Source organism: Dendropsophus ebraccatus, chromosome 4, assembly GCF_027789765.1.
Source record: "Dendropsophus ebraccatus isolate aDenEbr1 chromosome 4, aDenEbr1.pat, whole genome shotgun sequence".
In the NCBI taxonomy this organism is placed as follows: Eukaryota; Metazoa; Chordata; class Amphibia; order Anura; family Hylidae; genus Dendropsophus; species Dendropsophus ebraccatus.
The window spans coordinates 105,285,633-105,306,475 of record NC_091457.1 but is presented as its reverse complement, the minus strand read 5'-3'; the positions used below and the strand labels follow the sequence as shown (position 1 = coordinate 105,306,475).

General features: G+C 46.1%; 1 protein-coding gene across 1 annotated transcript; it reads right to left on the bottom strand.

Moving 5' to 3' along the window:
• Nucleotides 1–1,182: 1,182 nt before the first annotated feature.
• On the bottom strand, nt 1,183–19,979 carry LOC138788588 (POC1 centriolar protein homolog A-like). Its single transcript, XM_069966620.1, has 11 exons — nt 19,739–19,979; nt 14,945–15,029; nt 13,950–14,121; nt 12,601–12,780; nt 12,175–12,282; nt 10,136–10,251; nt 7,749–7,882; nt 7,558–7,626; nt 5,470–5,613; nt 2,016–2,168; nt 1,183–1,387 (listed from the first exon to the last, which is right to left on the bottom strand). The coding sequence occupies exons 1-11, from the start codon at nt 19,748–19,750 to the stop codon at nt 1,292–1,294; spliced, it is 1,269 nt and encodes a 422-aa protein (XP_069822721.1). The 5' UTR covers nt 19,751–19,979; the 3' UTR covers nt 1,183–1,291.
• Nucleotides 19,980–20,843: the final 864 nt, after the last annotated feature.

Here is a 20,843-nt window from a genome sequence, read left to right as displayed (position 1 = left end):
TCTCGACACTTACCAGAAGTGCTTCATAATTTTATTGAAGAAAATTCATATCCATCAAAATACAACGGGACGTTTCAGCGTTAGCCATTCTGAGCTGAAATTACTTCCGCTGACAGCTGAGAAAGGCTAACGCCGAAACATCCTGTTATATATTTCATGAATAGGAATTTTCTACTAAAATGCTGTAGGCTCATCAAATGGGGACATACATTGTTGAGAACCCCACCGTTCAGGAGACTCACATGGTAGCACATTTTACTCCCTAGCTCGCAGCAATCTCTGTCCAGTGGCTTTGATAAAACTCTGTTGGGCCAAAGGACAGATATCATTGACAGCAGGGAAGTGAAGCACTCTACGGTGCGCTTCTCCTGATTGGTGGGGGTCTAAAGCAGAGACGCCTTTTCAAAAGTTCTTCTAAATAACATATACTCTTTAAATAATTTAACAACATAACCTCTCATTCTCACCCATAAAAAAAGGAAACTGTAAAAAGTGATTGTTAGTTGTTTGTACCCCAAAGTGGTACCAATGAAAACACAACTCTTACAGAGAAAAATAAAAAGTTATTGCTCTCGGTAGAAGGGGATAAAGAGAGTAAAAATCTGTAGTATGCTGAAGGCCACAAGTGTGTCATGAAGGGGTTAATGTGCGTCCAAAGGTGACACTTCTCCTTATCTGGTGGTTGTGTCACTGTGATATGGTAGTTACACAGAAGACATTACAGCAACAAACTTCCTCTTAAAGTTGGGAAACCACAAACCAGAAGTGTGCACATGGATTTGTTGAAAGCTGATGAGGAAATTACAGCAGTAACATGTCCTCGCAATAACGGCGATCGGCATAACCGTATTACTAGGATCTATTCAGCCCCTGTGTCCTGCAGAAGTCCCCCACGTCCTGCATCTACTCCTCCCCTACCGCTTCTGACCTCAGCATCACTATGTATTCTACATACTAGATACATCCACTTCTTGGAGTGCTGGGTGACAACCAATATGGCTGCCATTATGGTTATCATCCAGCCTTTAAAGTCCAATCTGCCTACTGTACACAGACAGCCAGACCCACTGCCAGTGGCAGGTACAGCCGTCTAGGTTGTGTGGGGAACTTTAGGCATTTCATCTAGGTCATAACATGCAGGATGTAAACCATCAAGGGGCAGGGAAAAAGGCAAAACTAAAATCCATCCAAAACATAATATTTTATTGTAAAAGTCATTTATATTTACAGTAAAAAAAAAGATCAGACACACATTGTACACGAGCAGCAGCGGCACCTCTCCTGGCAGTGATCATGTGTTCCTGCCGGGCCGCTTCTCCTGCCTCTCCATACATTCTCTCAGTTTGTCTTCAGTCAGTGAGAGTCTTTGCTCTAAAATGGCTACAGTCTGGGAGAGAGGGAAATATCCGGTTATATGAGGAGAAGGGGTTATTTATAACCTTATAATTCACAATGTATTATAATCGGGGAGAAGCAGTGACCTATTCACCCCCCACCCCAGAATGTAAAAATCTTGGAAATATCGGATAGCGCTGAGCCCGGGCTATTCCTGGGCACTGGCCCGGCTTGAAGCACTGGAGCCCCCGGTGTGACGATCTCCCAGGAACAGACTATAGTCTAATTATATAAAAAAACTTGATGGTACATTTGCTTTAAAGGGGTGTTCTAGGTTGAAAAAAAATGGGTAGTGGTAGATTAGGGCAGGAGAGTATAGTTTGTTTCGTTTTTATAGCTTTGTTTTTTTAACCCTAGCAGGAGAATATAATATTTTATAATTTAAAATGATATTTTGGAATGTAATATTTTATAATTAAAAAAAAAAAAATGTCCCTAGAATACTTTAGAGCCAATAGTCTATTCATAAAGGAAACTCAGGATGAACAGAGGTAGGAGTATCTTCCATATGGGGGGGGGGTGAAGCAGAACATAGAAAACAATGTGGTTATAAATATAGGGAATATGATCTCTTTAGGGGTAGTGGCTTTTAGGCCTATAGGGCTGATAGAGTATCGTACCTGAGTAAGGATATCTAACTGTCCCACGATGTGCTCCAGTGTATTGGCGACATTGCGCATATTGTAGTCTTCAGTCCTTGGTCGGTCAGTGGACTGGGGCCTAGCTGGGACGGGACTCCGTCTGTCCTCCACACTGGCCATGGTGCTGTGAGGCTGGGAACACAACAAACACAATGGGAGGATTAATTAAAAAGCTGTGAAAAGATCAAATTTTTTATTTTCCCTCAGCAACCAATCACAGCTCACCTTTCATTGTACAATACATTGCACAATACTACCTGAGCTGTGATTGGTTGCTATGGGCAAATCCACACGGCTTGCGTTATCAGTTATTATTTAATCCCTCCCCTAATGTCTGTTATAGCACATAGTAATGGACGCCGTCTGGATCGTAACACCTGTGACGACTGAAGGTCAACTCCAGCTAAATATAAATCCTGTTCCACACCCCCAGGTGATAAGAGGGAGCACATTGCTTATGGTGACAATAAAGCCCAGCCTGGCAGCGGCAGAGACATCCTTACTGACATCTAATACACCTTGGAGGAATTATGCAACTTTGTTATTCGGTATGTTCATTAAAGTAAAATAAATTAATCCAACATAAACAAGGCTCTGAATTATCTGACACTCTTAGAAAACATATACACTTTATCAACCATAACATTAAGGGTGCGCTCACATGTAATGGATCCGCAGCGGATTTCTTGCTGAAAATTCGCAGTGAGATCTGCTGCGGATCCCTGTCCTGTACACTCAATAGGTAGACAAACATCCGGATGCACATCCCGCAGTGAGTATGTCAGCAGCCCGCCCAGTTAACCCCCAGGCCGCCAAAGTGTATACTTCACCTTCTCCCCACTCAGGGGTTCCCGGCACTGGAGTGGAGAGAAGGTGATTTATACGCTCCGGCGGCAGGGGGGGGGGCCTGCTGACATAGAGCGGGATAAGCATCCTGCTGCAAGTTTTTCTGCATAGAGTGTAAAAATCCGCTGCAGATCCGTTAGGTGTGAACGTACCCTAAAATTATGAATAACTGGTTATCTTATGACCATGGTGCCTGTCAAGTGGTGGGATATATTTGGCCTAAACAGTCAGTCCTTTAAAACGACTCCATACCCACAATCTGTCCCCCCCAAACCACTTGTACCTTCGGATAGCTGCTTTTAATCCAAGATCTGTCCTGGGCTCTGTTCGGCAGGGGATGCAGTTATTGTCATAAAAACAATTTTTAATCCGGCAGCGCTGTGTCTAACGGCCGGGGCCTACATGTGTATATGCATTAAGCTGGCACCACCTCTCAAGTCCTTCCTCCCCACCCTCTTCTTCATCATTTGAAATGATCCAGGAACATTTACTGCTGTTTGAGCAGGTGTATTACACAGGTGTATTAACGGTCCAGCCCATGTGCCGGGCTGCCACAGGTGGGGAATAGGAAGCAATCTGCCTGGAGTATTCCTAATGATGAGGAGGGCGGGGAGGAAGGACGGAGAGGTTGTGCCAGCCTAATGCATATACAAATGTAAGCCCCGGCCGTTAGACACAGTGCTGCCGGATTAAAAGTTGTTTTTATCACTATAACTGCATCCCCTCCCGAACGGACCCCAGGACAGATCTTGGATTAAAAGCAGCTATCTGAAGGTACAAGTGGTTTGGGGGGGTCAGATTGTGGGTACAGAGTCGCTTTAAGCTGTTACAAGTGGAAAATGGGCAAACATAAGGACCCTAGGAAACCTGACATATCAATGGCTAGATAACTGGGTCACAACATCTCTTAAACAGCGGGCCTTGTGGGGTATTCTTGTGAGGAAGTGGTTAGTAGCTCCAAAAGTGGTCCAAGGAAGACTACCAGTGAACCAGCTGCAGGCTCATAGATGCCCAAGCCTCATTGACACACATGAGAAGAACAGGTTGTTCAGTTTGGTCCCACCCCACAGTAGAGCCAGTGGAGAACAAGTTGCTAAAGAGAGTTGAAGGGGTTGTCTGGAATAAAACAATTGATAGCCTATCCACACAACACTCGGCAACCCTGCAAATCAGTAATTGGAACGCTGGAAGTCATACGACTCCATAGAGAATGCATGGAAGTGCATGAGATCCGGCATATAATCACAGGACAGAGGAGTCACTGCAGAGGTGGATGTGGGCGGGACCAGAATGAAGCTGCACCGCGTGACACCGTGAGTATACGTGCCAGCGCCTACCGGGTGGGGGGGGGGGCAATAATATATTTTTGTGAACTGCTTCTTTAAGTTGTGGTTAAAGGGAATCTGTCAGCACCTTTTCTTGTTCTGACTCTGAGGTGCTGACAGTGTGAGGAAGGTCAGTGTGTTGTAGTGGTGTCTCATACCTTTATTTTTCCAATCGGTCCTGTACTTTCAGTAATTTATCTTCATAACTGTCAAAGAGGGGGAGTGGTGATGGCTTTGTGCCGCACTTTGGCCCGCCTCACCTCAGACGCACTACGGCACATGTGGGAATCGCCGCGGGAGCATGCGCCCACTTCACAAACCAAGGAAGATACTGATGACGCCGCCAGGAGGCCGGGGGACCGGCTCCATGAATATGCAATACAAGCTGGGAGGGGGAGTGGTGATGGCTTTGTGCCGCACTTTGGCCCACCTCACCACTCCCCCTCCCAGCTTGTATTGCATATTCATGGAGCCGGTCCCCCGGCCTCCTGGCAGCGTCATCAGTATCTTCCTTGGTTTGTGAAGTGGGCCCCTCTTTGAAAGTTATGAAGATAAATTACCGAAAGTACAGGACCGATTGGAAGAATAAAGGTATGAGATTCCACTACAACACACTGACCTTCCTCACACTGTCAGCACCTCAGAACAAGAAAAGGTGCTGACAGATTCCCTTTAATATTTCAATTAATGCCTAATAGATGATTTTAAGCACTTATATTAAAAGAGTAGTACTATGAAAAAAATTGGGCAATGGGGTGTGTGAACTTAAAGGGGTACTCCAGCCAAACACTATATTAAACCCAGAACCCAAACCTATACAACACTGCAATAGCATTGAATTACATTCTATGCCTTGTTAGCTCACTTTCTGTTCCGCTTTGACCGCCAGTGTTGTACTTTTTGTAAAATTGCTTGCGTCACGGCCTGGCTGCGTTCCAGCATTGTCATTTTGTCTTGTGACGTTAGCGTGCAGTGGGAGTCTCTTCTTCCTGGATGTGCCGCCTCCTCTTCAGAGACCGTGGTTGTGTGCCGTACTCTCCCAATCAGTGAGTACAGATGACAGAGCAGAGCCATGGAGCTTCATTGATTTACATAAATCTGCAGTGTATACAGTACATGCCATTATATATGGCATATGTAGTAATAATAAGCTCTAAATGTCATATACATGGTTTATCAGCAACATGCTTATAGAGTCAACACTGCTGATATTAGTCTTATCTGTTCTCACAGGTACAGAGCCCTGATACATTTGTCCTTACCCCCTCATGTACTGGCTCTGCTTGGGGTTGGAGGAGGGCACTACTCGCTTTGGTTTCTGTGCCATTCATGAACACGTCTCGTCTGTTTTGCTTCAAAACATCGCTGTATGTAGAGGAATCAAAGTTTGTTTTCCAGACCATAATCTGCAGAAGAATACAATAAGTAAGTGTCTGGGTGCACATACATATTACTATCTAAGGTGAGAGGCACACTAGCATACATTTATGTTCTTATGGAACGGGTATTGGACCGACCTTGTAGTGTGTCTTTGTGTATATTTTTTTTCTAATTAGCACACTTTAGATATCACACCTCTTCATTCTATATACATCTGTTTTATAGATCCTTGCACTATTAGCAACGTCTGGAAGAGACAGAAACATTGGTGAGGGGATGCCGGTAGCACGGTCCTTGTTCTGAATTGTCCTCCGGTTCCTGTGCTCGGCGCTGGTCTTTTCCCAAGCACTGGCCCACCACGGAGCGCTGGAGGCAGACCTGCTGCCCAACCCCAGTGTGACCATATCCCCTTCCCTCTGTGATGAGGCTCCATTGACTCTAATGGAACCGCATCACAGAGGGGAGGGGGTATCGTCACACTGGGTGGCAGCAAGCTTTCTCCTAGTACATCAGGACAGTACCCTGGAAAAAACACCACAGCATGGGAACAGGGCGGCAATTTAAGAAAAAGGACCATTCCATCAACATCCCCAAGCCAACACTGATCAATTAAGGTAAAAAAACAGCAATTTACCTGATGGTACATTCGCTATAATAGTATGAGGTGTGTTCCCTGTGTGCACCTTAGTATACAGTATAGGCACTTATAATCCTACCACAGAGAACCAATTGTAGGTCAGTGTGAAAAACTTGTTCTATGAACACGTAGAAAGACTTCAACACCAGTCCAGTCTGAGTTGGTTAAAAATAGTAACTTTACTGAAAACACAGTACAATGTGCACATGACAAAAGCCTACGCATTTCTCGCCTCTCTGCAGCTCTTACTTACAGCCATGACTATAATGTGGAAGCATTTTTCGTGGTGTGCACATCTAACTGTCTTTATTTTCAATAAAACACATTGTTTTTAATGACAAACTCCACCAAGGACTAAACTGATGCTGGAGTCTCTCTTTATGCTAAATGGATGACTAAAGTCTGGTTGCCAAGCCAGTATCACTGTGCACCTCCACCCAATGGGATATCCTGTCTGAGCTTGAAACACATTATCTGTAACAGTGTATTTAATAAAAGCTAATGTATATATGAACTGATGACCTTTTCCTAATAATGTAAACCCATCCCAGCTGGGAGCCAAACCTACACACACTACAGTAAAGAGAGGCAGAAAGAAACAGTAGTCACGAAGATCAGCGCTGTCCCAGAAATCCAAAATACCATAAATACATGAAAGTAGCAAAGTGTTTCCATCCCATTGGCACAAAGTGTAAGCGTTTCAAGAGTAAAGCCTCCCTTCCTCAAAACAATAGCTAATAGAATAAACCCCTTGCTACTTTTATGTATATGTGGGGGGAGATTTATCAAACATGATGTAAAGTGAAACTGGCTCAGTTGCCCCTAGCAACTAATCAGATTCCACCTTTCATTCCTCATAGACTCTTTGGAAAATGAAAGGTGGAATCTGATTGGTTGCTAGGGGCAATTGAGACAGTTTCACTTAACACAATGTTTGATAAATCTCCCCCATAGTCTTTTGGATTCCTGGGACAGCGCTGATCTTTGTGAGTACCAATTTTTCCTGCCTCTTTTTACTGTAGTATTTATCAATGGGCCCCATTTTGAGAGCATTCCGTTAATGGTACCATCTGGTTTCGCAGTCCCTAAGCCCAGAGCACACTTCACAAGCCAGTGGATGACGATTGCTTTATACCAGTAGCCTACCAGAAAGGGGGTGATATGCACCAAGCCCAATGTGCTTCAAGGTTAGCACATTTTTGATTCTCCTACTCCTGGCCCTCCCACAGTAACCTATGTGCCCTTGTCTCTTCCTTTTGTTGTATTTTTTTTTAGTTTAAAACATACACACAGTCATCCCCAGTATCACCAGTGGTTTGTATACTGCACTCACTTGTTCATCAGAACCTCCAGAGGCAAAGAACCTTCCTTCCTTGGAGAACTTGACACAAGTCACTGCCCCCTGCGAAGCATAAAGAGGACTTTTACAATATAAATAAGAGTTTTCATTGATTAACAGCAAGCAGAGGTGCAGCCAGTGATAAAGAACAAAAGCTAAAATATAACGCCATATACTGCACTCACCTGATGACCATGTAGGGTGTACAGTAACCGGCCCTCCAGTAAATCCAGGATCTTTAGGGTGGAGTCATTGGAAGAGGTGATGAGATAATTACCCGAGGGGTGAAAGGAAAGCGAGTTCACGGCTCCGCTGTGTACTGAAACATACAGACACTGCTTCATCTACATGCTACACACCAGATGAAGGGATAAGGGCTGTCGTTGAACAACACTGTACTGGTGACAGGGAAAGCATATGTCCATTACAACCCACATTCCAGCATAAAAACCTAATGGTTACATCTCTGACAGGTTACACTTTTCTAGAGTGCTGAATGGAAAAACTGCGTGTTTTATACTGGGATTAAAGAACTAGGTACAATCCTGCCATACTGGCAGATTTACACTCAGGGCTCTAAGGATGCCTTTACAGAGATGTATCTGAAAGATTTTTGAAAAGAGGAGAAATCTCAGTCTTAGCTTTATAACCTGTCCTCTGTTATAGTCTGTTCCTGGCTTTTAAAATCTGTCAGATAAATCTCTCTGTGTAAAGGCACCCTAAGTCTGCTGGATGTTAACCCATTCGGGAGCCATAATAGAAGCCATAATGGATGTCTCCCAAAAATGGGGATCTTTCTTCGACTCTAAAATAAAACATTCTCCATCCCCACATCATTGCATATGTGCGCTTATTCTATAGCCAGACTTGTTTAGGATTCTAGGAAAGCTGGAAATAACTTCTGTTCAGGGTATGTCCACACATAACGTTATTCGCATGCTTACCTGTCTGCGATCCCTCCTGCTTGCTTCTCCGGGTTCCCCGCCCAGCCAATCACTGGCTGCAGCAGGACAGAGCAGTGATTGGCTGAGCAATGTGTAACCAGCAAAGCAAGCAGGAGGGTGCTGGGGGAGCGGAGACAGTACAAAAATCACCCCCTTTTCCCATTTCCTAAATAAAAAGGTAAACAAAAATAAAAATAAAACATATTTGGTATTGTCCGATCTATTAAACTATAAACCTTAGACTTTAGTCGACCATATTCACTGCTCATGGTGGGTTCAGCCGTCAACGTAAGATGTATGAGGCTCTCTCTGAACGTCCACCGACAGATGAAGTCGGCAATGATAGGGATCGGGCATGATGGAAGGTTACCATCTGACCGCTTTGTTTCAGGAGAGATAAGCCGCAGCAAGAGCTCTATTGTCACAGCTTACCCCTCCAGATAGAGAACACAGGAACACTCAAACATGCCAAATGTTTCTGTGGAGAGGATGAGCAGCGGGGGGAAGAGACAACTGATGGTGGGACAATCATTTGGCCGTCAGTTAGTGAAGGTGTATGGGGATCTTTATGTTCTTAATCCCGCATGGTAAATTGCATAAATGTAAAAGATAGAATTGCCAAAGTGCTGTTTGGCTTCATCATACATCAGAAAAGTCTAAATCTAAACCAAAATGATACTGGTAAAAACTATTGATCATGGCACAAAGTACTAGAATAAAACAAATGCTATACAAACTGTATCACTGTACCTGCAATGACTCAAAATATAGGAAATCTCTTGTTTACTGTAACGGTGCAGGAACAAAATCCCCCAAAGTTTGCTAACCCTCTCAATTTCACTCCATTAATTTTTTTTTTTTTTTTTTTCAGTTTTGTTGAACATTTGAAATGAAAGGAGTAATGATAAAGTGCAATTATTCATGCAATCACCAAGCCCTCAAATGGCTCTGTATATAGAAATATAAAAAGCGTTATGGGTTTTAGAAGGCAAGGAGGAAGAAATTAAAACTTAAAAATGAAAGTAAACCTGGACACAAAGGGGTTAATAGCAACCCTCATTAAAGCTTCAGAAAATGCTGGGAGTTGTAGTTTCACAAGAGCCTGAAAGGTACAGGTTGCAACCGCACATGTATATGGACTGAGTCATGTGGGAATCAGTCCTGTCAGGCTGACAAGGCATCGGCCACATCACAGTGACTCAGCAAATCCTGCAATGCCGTGATTGTAACACAGAACAGAGAACATGGAACACGCTACTTAAAGAGACGGTAAGGATATGTTTCCTGTGCTCTCAGGTTTCTCAGTAAACAAATTCCAACCAATGGAGGTTTGTTTTAAATTGAGGACTTCCACTGAAATATAACAGGGTTTCACATGTGGTAATTTTACTTATAATGCACTGATTTACAGTATGATGCAATACATGCTGCTTTTTAACCAACACCTTTTAATACGCTGTTAGAGCAGTGTCTGTCACCAAGCTTGCTGACTGTTTCCCATGACAACCATTTTAGGAATATATGTCCTACCTATAATTACATACAATTAATACACCATAATGTACGGCTTGGGGTCAAAACAGCTTTAGGTGCAGATTAACAGGGGCTTCCAATGCAGGACACAATACCTTGGTAATGCTGAATAAGTTTGTTCATTCGGATATCCCAAACTTTCACAGTGTTGTCAGTGGCCGCAGCTGCCACACAGGTGCCGCTGGGGTGAAAGTCCACAAAGTTCACAAACCTGAAGCACAAAGCACCTCACATGTCAATACTGACACTGAAAAAGATTCTTAAACAGAATGATTCATGGCAATATGTCAGGGTGGCCTGTAGGGGGCAGTATTCTATTGATTTATGTGGTAGAATCTTTAATTCTGCATCTATCATATGAAATTTGCACAAAAAGGTATTTATATTATACTTTGTCCAATTCCTTACTAATTCAATATCACTGCTTGCTGTCAGAGAATAGAAACATCTTAGTTTACCCTTGGGCCAAAAACTTCAAAAGCCCTATAGCTGAGTGTTGTTACAATTGGGTCCAGCCTAGACAATCCTCTCTGGGCTAAAAACATCAGTAGCACATAGTAATTCCATGTGCTGATAATTTGTATCAGTGCAGGTAAATGTATCAGTTTGCAGTCCAGGCTGCTTCTCCCACAGTGGATTGTCTAGACTGGTTAAACTGTGAGGGTACAAACACACTGTATACACAGCAGATACGCAGTTAAATACGCAGCAGATCTGCAGCAGATTTGATGCTGTGTTCAGTTATTTAGATCTAATCTGCTGCGTATTTGTTGCGTATTTGCTGCGTATCGCAGCAGTAAATACGCTGCGTATACGGTGTGTGTGTTTATACCCTAAGGGTACAAACACACACAGCAGATACACAGCAGATTTGGTGGTGCAGATTTGATGCTGTGTTCAGTTATTTAGATCTAATCTGCTGCGTATTGCAGCAGTAAATACGCATTGTATATGCCGTTGTATGTTTGTACCCGTTGCGTATTTGCTGCGTATCGCAGCAGTAAATACGCTGCGTATACGGTGTGTGTGTTTATACCCTAAGGGTATAAACCCACACACCGTATACGCAGCAAATGTGATGGTGAAGATTTGATGCTGTGTTCAGTTATTTTAGATCTAATCTGCTACGTATCGCAGTAGTAAATACGCTGCATATACGGTGTGTGGGTTTGTACCCGTACAAATCCACACATCGTATATGCAGCAGATACGCAACAAATACGCAGCAGATTTGATGGTGCAGATTTGATGCTGTGTTCAGTTATTTAGATCTAATCTGCTGCGTATTTACTGTTTACTGTATACTCGTTTACAGTGCCTTTACACTCCAAGAATGATCCTTGTATCATGCAGCCCTGGAAACTGGAAGCACAGTTGTGTATATATCTGTGCTGTAAATTTCGTGATCACAAGTGGTGTATACTGATTGTGATCCGGCATATGGCTGTCCAGTCCTCTGGCCACCAGCTTTATCTTCAGACCCCCCCCCCTCCTCCGGCTGTCAATCATTCTGGAGTAGACGGAGTCTTAAGTTACAGCAGCTGCTGAGGATGGGAGAGCATCCGTATATACATATCTGTGCTGTCAGTTTCCTTCTATCATTTACCGCCACACATCCCCTGTTTAAACAGGAAGGTGATTGGCCGATAACGATAAATTTTAAAGCAGGCTCAAAAGACTCGATCAGTTGAGGATTGGATGTTTGCCCGGTCCTCAGATGATCACTGTCACTTTTACACAGACCAGTTATCAGCCACAGGACTGTTTCTAGCAACTTGGTGTAGAAGGCCCTGGTGTAAAAGGCATGGAAGTATTGTTAGGGGTCCAGCCTCTAGATTTGTATACTCTCACTAACATGTTCTCATGTTGACACTAACGAACAAGCAGAAATTTGGAAAACTTTGAGGTACTCATACACTCATCTATACATACATACACATACTTATAGACTAAAGCCAGAAAATCCCTTTTACCTTTAGTCTTCATCAGGGAAATGTTTATGTATTAGAATGCAAATGCTTTCAAATTGTATGGGAGTTGGGATTATTGACAAGCTTTTTATTGCCTGCTGGGATCCTGGGAAATGTAGTTCAGTAACAGCTTGATAAGATTGTAGTCATGGGTATGTCCTTACCCGCCATGTTCACAGAATGAGTGTGTGCACTCCCGACTGGTCTTGTCCCACAGTTTTATGGTTTTGTCATCACTAGCGGACACAATCAGCCGTCCATCTGGTGAAAATCTGGAGGAGAAAAGGGACTGAGAACAGTGCTGAGAGGATGAGAGATCAGTGCTGATCATGAGTGAAAAGCTCCACATTACCATGACAGTTCATAACTAATGTATAAGAATGACATCAGGTTGGTTTCTAGACTTGTACACCTGAAATGGCTGACAGTGGTCACTAAGAGCCAATACTGATCATCTGACTACTCAGGGATAACAGGATTGGGACTATGACAACTAATACAAAAGAATACACTATAAAAGCAAAGTAATACATGTTCACTAGGTGTCCTATCCTCTGTGTTGCTGTGAAAACATATTAGTTGATACCTACTTGGCACAGCGCACCCAGTTTATGTGCTGATTCAGAGAGAAGAGGAACTTCTGCCTGTGAACCGTCCACACTTTGACCGTCTTGTCGTCAGATGCAGTGACCAGAGACTGCCCATCGCTAGAGAAGCTGACACTCCGCACTGTGCCCGTGTGGGCTTTAAACACAGTCGATTCTCCTTTTCTGGGAAACAAAGTCACATATATAATGTCTGGTGGACAAACACCCTAATACATCTGTAAACAGGGGGGTAATGTATGCCTGTTCTCTATGAAAAGGATAGGAACATGGCCTGTCAGAGCTTATATGGCAGATCAGCCCTGTTAGAAACACACATCTCAGTCATAAAAACCTAGCAGTTTCTTCTTCTTATAACAACCATTTAACCTGTCAATCTGTTCTTCCTCCTGTAGCTGTCTCTGAGAAATAACTAACAGCCAGTCACCCAAGCTTCGGAGACATGGAGAGACCTGTAGATCGGTTGGCGTCTGTTTAGATCTTCCCATGTCATCGCTATGCCTTAGAGCCCAAAACAGATATGAGGAGTATAAAAAAAAAAAAAAAAAAAAAAAAAGTTATATTTAAAGGGATTGCCCAGATACTACTTTTTATATTGAACAGATTATGTGTGTTGCAAAAATGATCTAATCAGTGTCTGTGTGGAGAACTGACAGGTGTGTAAATTAAATGCCCCACTAGGGGGAGTAATAGCTCAGCAATCGTCACCTTGTATAGCTCCAGCCCAGACTTGCTATTTTTATTATATGATTATTTGTAATAAACTTTTTTTCCTCCTAGTGCCAAAGGCTACAAGTGCCATGCACACAATCTCAATCGCGCGGAGACTCAAGAGCCCATTTTTGACATTGTGGGGCATCCCTGCAATCAGACCCTCAGCGATCATACACCCAAAAGAGTCCAGTAAAAACAATTCCCTGCCCAGATTCCTGACCGATACACTGTATCAGCCAGCACAAGAAAGAGAATGCGGCTGCTGCTATGTTTAGCTCACCGAGCATTGTCGGGAATTATAGTGTGTTTACACTATGAGAAATCGCAGTCTTTCCTTTATAACCTGCTCTCTGTTTATAGTCTGTTCCTGGCTTTGGCTTCTAAAATCTGTCAGATAAATCTGCCTGTTTAAACACACCATTAGAGACAACTGTAGCAAACCTCAGCTGTGGGAAATAGTAAGTCAGTATGGGGATTTAGCTACCAAACACCAAATGTTTCCCATCAATACAGTAAGTGCAAGCAGACATATTACAGGAAGAAAATAAAAAATTGCAGTATCATAAAGAACATTTTAAGCCCTTCCTTCAAGTCTAGGACATTGTAACCCAGATACTCACACACTGGGAACCCATAGACGGACTGTCTTGTCCCTGGAGGCTGAAGCAAGGAGATGCCCGGAGGGTGAGAATTCCACAGACATCACTGCATCCTTGTGGCCCACAAAGCGATATGCTCTCATCTGAGGCTTCATGTTCCAGACCATCACACATGAGTCCATAGAGCCGCTGGCTGTAATTATATGACACTATAGCATATATATATGTATAACTTTAATCACCATGCTACAGTTACAGCTAGGATGAATGTACATAAACAGTAGGGTCACTGTGCATATACATTACTTATCCTGTACTGATCCTGAGTAACATCCTGTAAGGTACACCAGAGACGCACTCACCATTCTGCCTGTAGAATCACTGTATACACACACACACACACACACACATTACTAATACTAGAACGTATACTATATTCCAGAGCTGCACTCACTATTCTGCTGGTGGAGTCACTGTACATATTACACATTACTTATGTTCTGATACTGAGTTTTTCTCATGACTCCACCACTAGAATAGAGAGTGCAGCTCTGAAGTGTAAAACACTGTTTCTGTTTCTATATGTCACAGGAACTAAAAGTCAGCATCCAGGACTAAGGGTTCTATTCCACCAGCCTACCAGGGCCCGATAAACAATGTAAACAAGTGCCGATCTGCTAGATCGGCACTCGTTTACTGGGCCTACTTCATGGCCCAATAATTGTTTAGCGAGGGCTGCAGGGACATCGTTACCGATGTCCTTGCAGCCCTTGTTTAAACATCGGGCCAATTCAGCAGTTTACTGCTCCGTGGAATAGGCCTCTAAGACCAGTGTAACAGCAGTGGTGAGGGATGGGGGCTATATATAGCTTTCTTTTTTAATGTCACCCTCAACCAACTGTAACATTTTTGCTAGGACCTGACATCCCTTTAAATGTAGACTAACTGTATCCCTTTAAATGTGTCATGGTGATGAGAGGTGGACACTCTATTGGGTCATTGGACATGTCACTCACCAATCTGCTTCATGTTGGGATTGAAGTCCACACTGGTGACAGTGTCTCTGTGCCCTTTGAAATTCCGCTCCAAGGAAGGATCCTCCTGAGAAAACAAGCAGAGCATAGTAAGTGATTGGTGTACAGCAGACAGTTCTTAGGATCCATCAGTTCTCCACATATACACTCCTCCACATGGACAATGCAACACACCAGCCCTACTTCTGAGAACATTCTGTGGGGTGGTGTAGTGTACAGTAGCCAGACCCCTACAGTCTTCATTCCAGGTACACTAACAAATACAATGATTCAGCAATGGAACCAGTGGTGCGTCTATTTCACTGAAATGTCCAAGGAGCTGCGGCAAGGCGGGGAGGAGGCGTACGCCTCTTAGTAAATCCAGCCGGAAAAAGGGACAGCGCTTTATTTTAGTCTGCGTACTTGTATGGCGGACTTCATAAATGTTCCCCGTTGCTTTGTTCTACCATCCTTGCTGAGATTCCCTATGCTATTACCATATTTCCATTATAACTCTGGTTATAGATTTTAAAAGAGATCTAATAAATTAAATTACATGTTTAATGTGAGAGGGGAGTGCTGGCTTCATATATGGGATTTCTATGCACAATAGGCGGGTGAAGCTGCTTCTTGTTCTTCTTGGTGTTAAAATTGCAGTTATGAGGAATGTAATGTTTATAAGGGCAGCCATGTGTAAAGTCCTGTCTGACAGATCTGTCGTCATGACTGCAATACAAGTCAGGTTTCCCATTCATCACCATTAGCAGTCAGTGCTGGGTAGCATCATGTGTGTTCTGGGCCTGTATGCTGCCTCATAAGAAGCTGAGCACAGATGTCACTGTGAGCTAAACACATCTGCAAGCAAAACTCTATGAGACGCTGGAAAATGTACCGTACGGACGGGGAGGCCATGCATACACGCAGCGGGGATGGAGAGGTCATAAATTCACGCAGTGAAGATGGGGAGGCCAAGCATACATGCACATACATACATGCATGGGACAGGCCATCTGACATTCCCAGCGACTTCTTCCCTTCTCCTTCCACCTTAGCAAAAGGCAGTCATCAGCCAGGAGGAAGACGGGAGTGGCCCACAGGGGACCAAGGTCAAACTGTTCAGAGCTCCAGAGCCATCCTAGGAATCCGGGAAAAAGTCCCATTCAAATGTGCATGCATCTTTAAGACATATACAATTGATAGGGCGCAAGCGAACAGGATTTCCAGCATAGGCAGCGTCTCCGACACATGCTGCCTGTGCCGAAAGAGAAAAGAGTTCACCTGGAGTCCAGCGGCAACATCGTGGGAGTGGGTGACAGGTGTTTCTTCACACACACACACACACACTTTTCATCCAGAGACTACAAGGTGGCAGGGGTTAATTACAATGGGAGGCTGCATGGAGGGGTTTAATACTATGGGGGGGTTATCTGTAATAGGGGACTGCTTGGGGGGCATTATCTTCCATAAAGAACTTCATGGGGGCTTATCTGCTATAGGAGACTGCATAGGGGGGCCCCCTACTATAGGGCACTGCATGATGTGTGTGTGGGGGGGGGGGGGGGCATCAGCTACTATAAGGGATGCACACAGCAAAGGTGAGCCCTCTACTTTAGAAGATGCACAGATGTGGGCCATCTACTATATGGAGGAAACACAAAGGGGGCCATCTACTATAGGGCTTCCAAATAAACAGTGCCAAAAAGGGGGCAAGTCTGGGTGGATTTATATAACACTTGAAGAAATAGGGCCGTAAGCCCAACACACACCCCGACTGGCTCCTCCTAAAAAAAAGTTACTTTTATTGACTTCTGCTTATTAAAAGCATCACATATTAGTAGCTGGATTAAAATGAAACGCCGCCACAGTCAGTACTTAGCAGCATCTAGACTGACCCATGTCACTTGTGACTAGACCATACCTGACATGGGTCGTTCTAGATGCTACGGAGTACTGACTGTGGTGCAGTGGTGTAATTTTAATCCAGCAACTAATATGTGATAAGCATAAGTCAATAAGTCATAAGACAATAAAAATTATTTTCTTATTACTGAGAGCCACTGAAAGTGTGTTTTAGGCTTATGGCCCTATTTCTTCAAGTGTGATCTACTATAGGGGATGCACAGAGGGGGACTATTTACTATTTGGAGACTGCAAAGAGGGGACTGCACAATAGAGGCCAGTACTATATTGGAGTCTGCACAGAGGGTCTATCTACTTGTAGGAGTATGCACAGAGGCACCTATTACTACGGTATATAAGCACTGCACAAAGGGACCAAATACTAACTGAGGGCTAAACAGAGGGGCCTAATACTATATGAGGGTAGACCCAATACAAATACAATAGAGGCCTAATACCATACAGGGGCACAAAGTTGGGCCTATCAACTATTTGAAGGCACAGTAACAGTATGGTGGTAATAGTGGTGGTCATGGTGTAGCAGTAGTATTCACCCATTGTATGCTGATATTATTGATCAGTTTATAGAATTTACCTTCTTGTGTTACCTTCTTGTGTTTTCAGCCAAAATAGACTGATGTGCTATCCACTGGATCGCAAACTGATCACTAATCAGAGAGGTGTAAAGCCCACTGATCAGCTATTCAGTGTCCAGGCTACACAGAGAACGGGGCAAGAAGCAGTCTGTCTCTGTACACTGTGTAGTGGTGATGACCTGTAACTGCAGCTCAGCTACACAGTACAGAGACAGAAGCTTCTGACCCCATTTACTGTGTGTTATCTGTAATTCCACTCATGGCCGTGATGATACAACATGTAGCCGTGCTGCACTCACACAACATCGTCTCATAACTTATCACCGCACGGCGAGTGGGCCTGTGTGCTCTGAAATGCCAGGGCTGATTTTCAGACCCTGTCCGGCCCAGCCGGCATGCACGCCACGGAAACAAGGCCACGCGCGCACTGGGGACGGGGAGGCCATGTATACACCAGGAGGCCATGCATGCACCGCAGACGGCAAGGAGGCCATGCACGCACGCACATCGGCGAGGAGGCTGTGTATACACCCTGGGGATGGGGAAAGGCCGTATATACACCCTAGGCAAAGAAAGGCAAGGGGGGCCACGCAAGCATCAGCCAGGAGGCAGTGTATACACCCTGGGGAAGGCGGGGGGGGGGGGGGGGGGGGTAGGTCGTGTATACACCCTGGGGAAGGCGGGGGGGGGGGGGGGGGGGGTAGGTCGTGTATACACCCTGGGGATGGTGGGGGGGGGGGGGGGGGGGGAGGCCATGTGTACACCCCGGGGATGGGGGGGGGGGAGGCCGTGTGTACACCCCGGGGATGGGGGGGGGAGGCCGTGTGTACACCCCGGGGATGGGGGGGGGCAGTGTGTACACCCCAGGGATGGGGGGGGGGGGGGAGGCCGTGTGTACACCCCAGGGATGGGGGGGATGGGGGGGGGGGGGAGAGGCCGTGTGTACACCCCGGGGATGGGGGGGGAGGCCGTGTGTACACCCCGGGGATGGGGGGGGGGGAGGCCGTGTGTACACCCCGGGGATGGGCAGTGTGTACACCCCAGGGATGGGGGGGGGGGAGGCCGTGTGTACACCCCGGGGATGGGGGGATGGGGGGGGGGGGATAGGCCGTGTGTACACCCCGGGGATGGGGGGGGGAGGCCGTGTGTACACCCCGGGGATGGGGGGGGGGCAGTGTGTACACCCCAGGGATGGGGGGGGGGGGAGGCCGTGTGTACACCCCAGGGATGGGGGGGGGAAGAGGCCGTGTGTACACCCCGGGGATATGGGGGGGGGGGGGGAGGCCGTGTGTACACCCCGGGGATGGGGGGGGGGGAAGGTTGTGCGTACACCCCAGGGATGGGGGGGGGGGGGGAGGCCGTGTGTACACCCCAGGGATGGGGGGAGGAGGCCATGTATACATCCCAGGGATGGGGGGGGGGAGGCCGCGTATACACCCCAGGGATGGGGAGGGAGGCCGCGTATACACCCCAGGGATGGGGATGGGGAGGGAGGCCGCGTATACACCCCGGGGATGGGGGGGGGGGGGGGAGGCCGCATATACACCCTGGGGATGGGGAGGAGGCCGCGTATACACCCCGGGGATGGGGGGGGGGGGGGGGGCCATGTGTACACCCCGGGGATGGGGGGGGGGGAGGTTGTGCGTACACCCCAGGGATGGGGGGGGGGGGGAGGCTGTGCGTACACCCCAGGGATGGGGGGGGGGGGGGGAGGCCGTGTGTACACCCCAGGGATGGGGGGAGGAGGCCATGTATACATCCCAGGGATGGGGGGGGGGAGGCCGCGTATACACCCCAGGGATGGGGAGGGAGGAGGCCGCGTATACACCCTGGGGATGGGAGGCCGCGTATACACCCTGGGGATGGGGAGGAGGCCGTGTATACACTCTGGGGATGGGGAGGAGGCCGTGTATACACTCTGGGGATGGGGAGGAGGCCGTGTGTACACCCCGGGGATGGGGGGGGGGGGGGAGGCCGTGTATACACCCCAGGGATGGGGAGGAGGCCATGTATATACCCCGGGGATGGGGAGGAGGCCGCGCATACACCCTGGGGATGGGGGGGGGGGGGGGGGAGGCCGCGTATACACCCTGGGGATGGGAGGAGGCCATGTATACACTGGGGGTGACATAGCACCTGAGATACATAATATACACTGATGACTCTGACAGGATAGAGACACTACAGCAGCTGAGGAGCTATACTCTCTATGACTCTCAACAGAGTATCTACCAGCAGCAATTACAGCTGTGCCCCATAACCTCCTCCTGGTGCTTGTAGTCCTTGTACGGCCAGCACTTACCGGCTGCTCCATGGTGCTGTCTCTCCGTGTAGTCTGCAGGAAGCTCCTACACTCCTGTCCGCAGCTCAGGGCCTCAGCTGTGACTACGAATCTGCCGCCCAGTCACAGTTAACTCTTCCTGCACCAGCGCGGCCGATCTTCTCACTGATCAGCAAGCAAAGCGGCTGCTGTCCGAGTACTAAAGCGTTAACAGTGAAAAGCGCCTCTCTAGCCGCCTCCAACTGATAGGCTTAAAGAACTGAAGGCGTGGCTAACGGAAAACGCGTTGCTAGGTTACCGGAGATCCCAGCATGCAGTGCATGAGGGCGGCTGGAGCTCTGCTTATGAAGTGGGAATCCCAGTGTGTCGTGTTACTGGGCTGTCTGAGTACGGGCAGCAGATTGTGTCATTTTCGGCATGCTGGTAGTTTGCCCTTACATTATTTATTTTCTTATTATCTTAGGATATATATATTTATATATGTACCAGGCAGGTTTACATTCAGTTACTGTAGATTTACCAACCACATCTGCTGGAAATTTGTTCCCAGCATCTACAACTCTTTACAATTTTCTGATGTTTCTGATCTTTCCCCTAAGGGCCCTATTACACAGGACGATTATCGTTCAGATTATCCTTAAATCTTTCAAATCTAAACGATAATTGTTCAGTTGAATAGCAGTTAACGATTAACGACTGAACGAGAAATTGTTGATCGCTTAATAAGACCTGGACCTATTTTTGTTGTTGCTCGTTCGCAAATCGTTCACATTTAATAAGATGTTGTGCGTAGTAGTGACGAACGTTATAGCGACGACAAAAAGACACCAAGAACGATCATAAGTAACGATTATCGCTCCATGTAAATGGGTGAATGATTTCAGGTCTTTCGCAATAGCGGTCGTTTGGATCGTTTATCGTTAACGATTATGCGAACGATAATTGTCCCGTGGAATGGGGCCCTAAGTAACCTCTTGTTTTTTGTGCTCAGTTTCTTGTTAAAAACACTTCCTTCCTGAACCTTATTTAGGCTGCCTTCACACACACCGGATCCACTGCAGATTTCACACTGCGGCCGTTAGTGTGAGTTAACCCCCCGGCGGCCGGAGCATACATCACCTCCTCT

Coding starts and splice junctions, on each gene's coding strand:
- LOC138788588 (XM_069966620.1), bottom strand. Junction 10,252..12,174: donor TCATTCTGTGAACATGGCGG/GTAAGGACATAC, acceptor TTTGTGCTTCAG/GTTTGTGAACTTTGTGGACT. Junction 1,388..2,015: donor AGTTAGATATCCTTACTCAG/GTACGATACTCT, acceptor CCTCTCTCCCAG/ACTGTAGCCATTTTAGAGCA.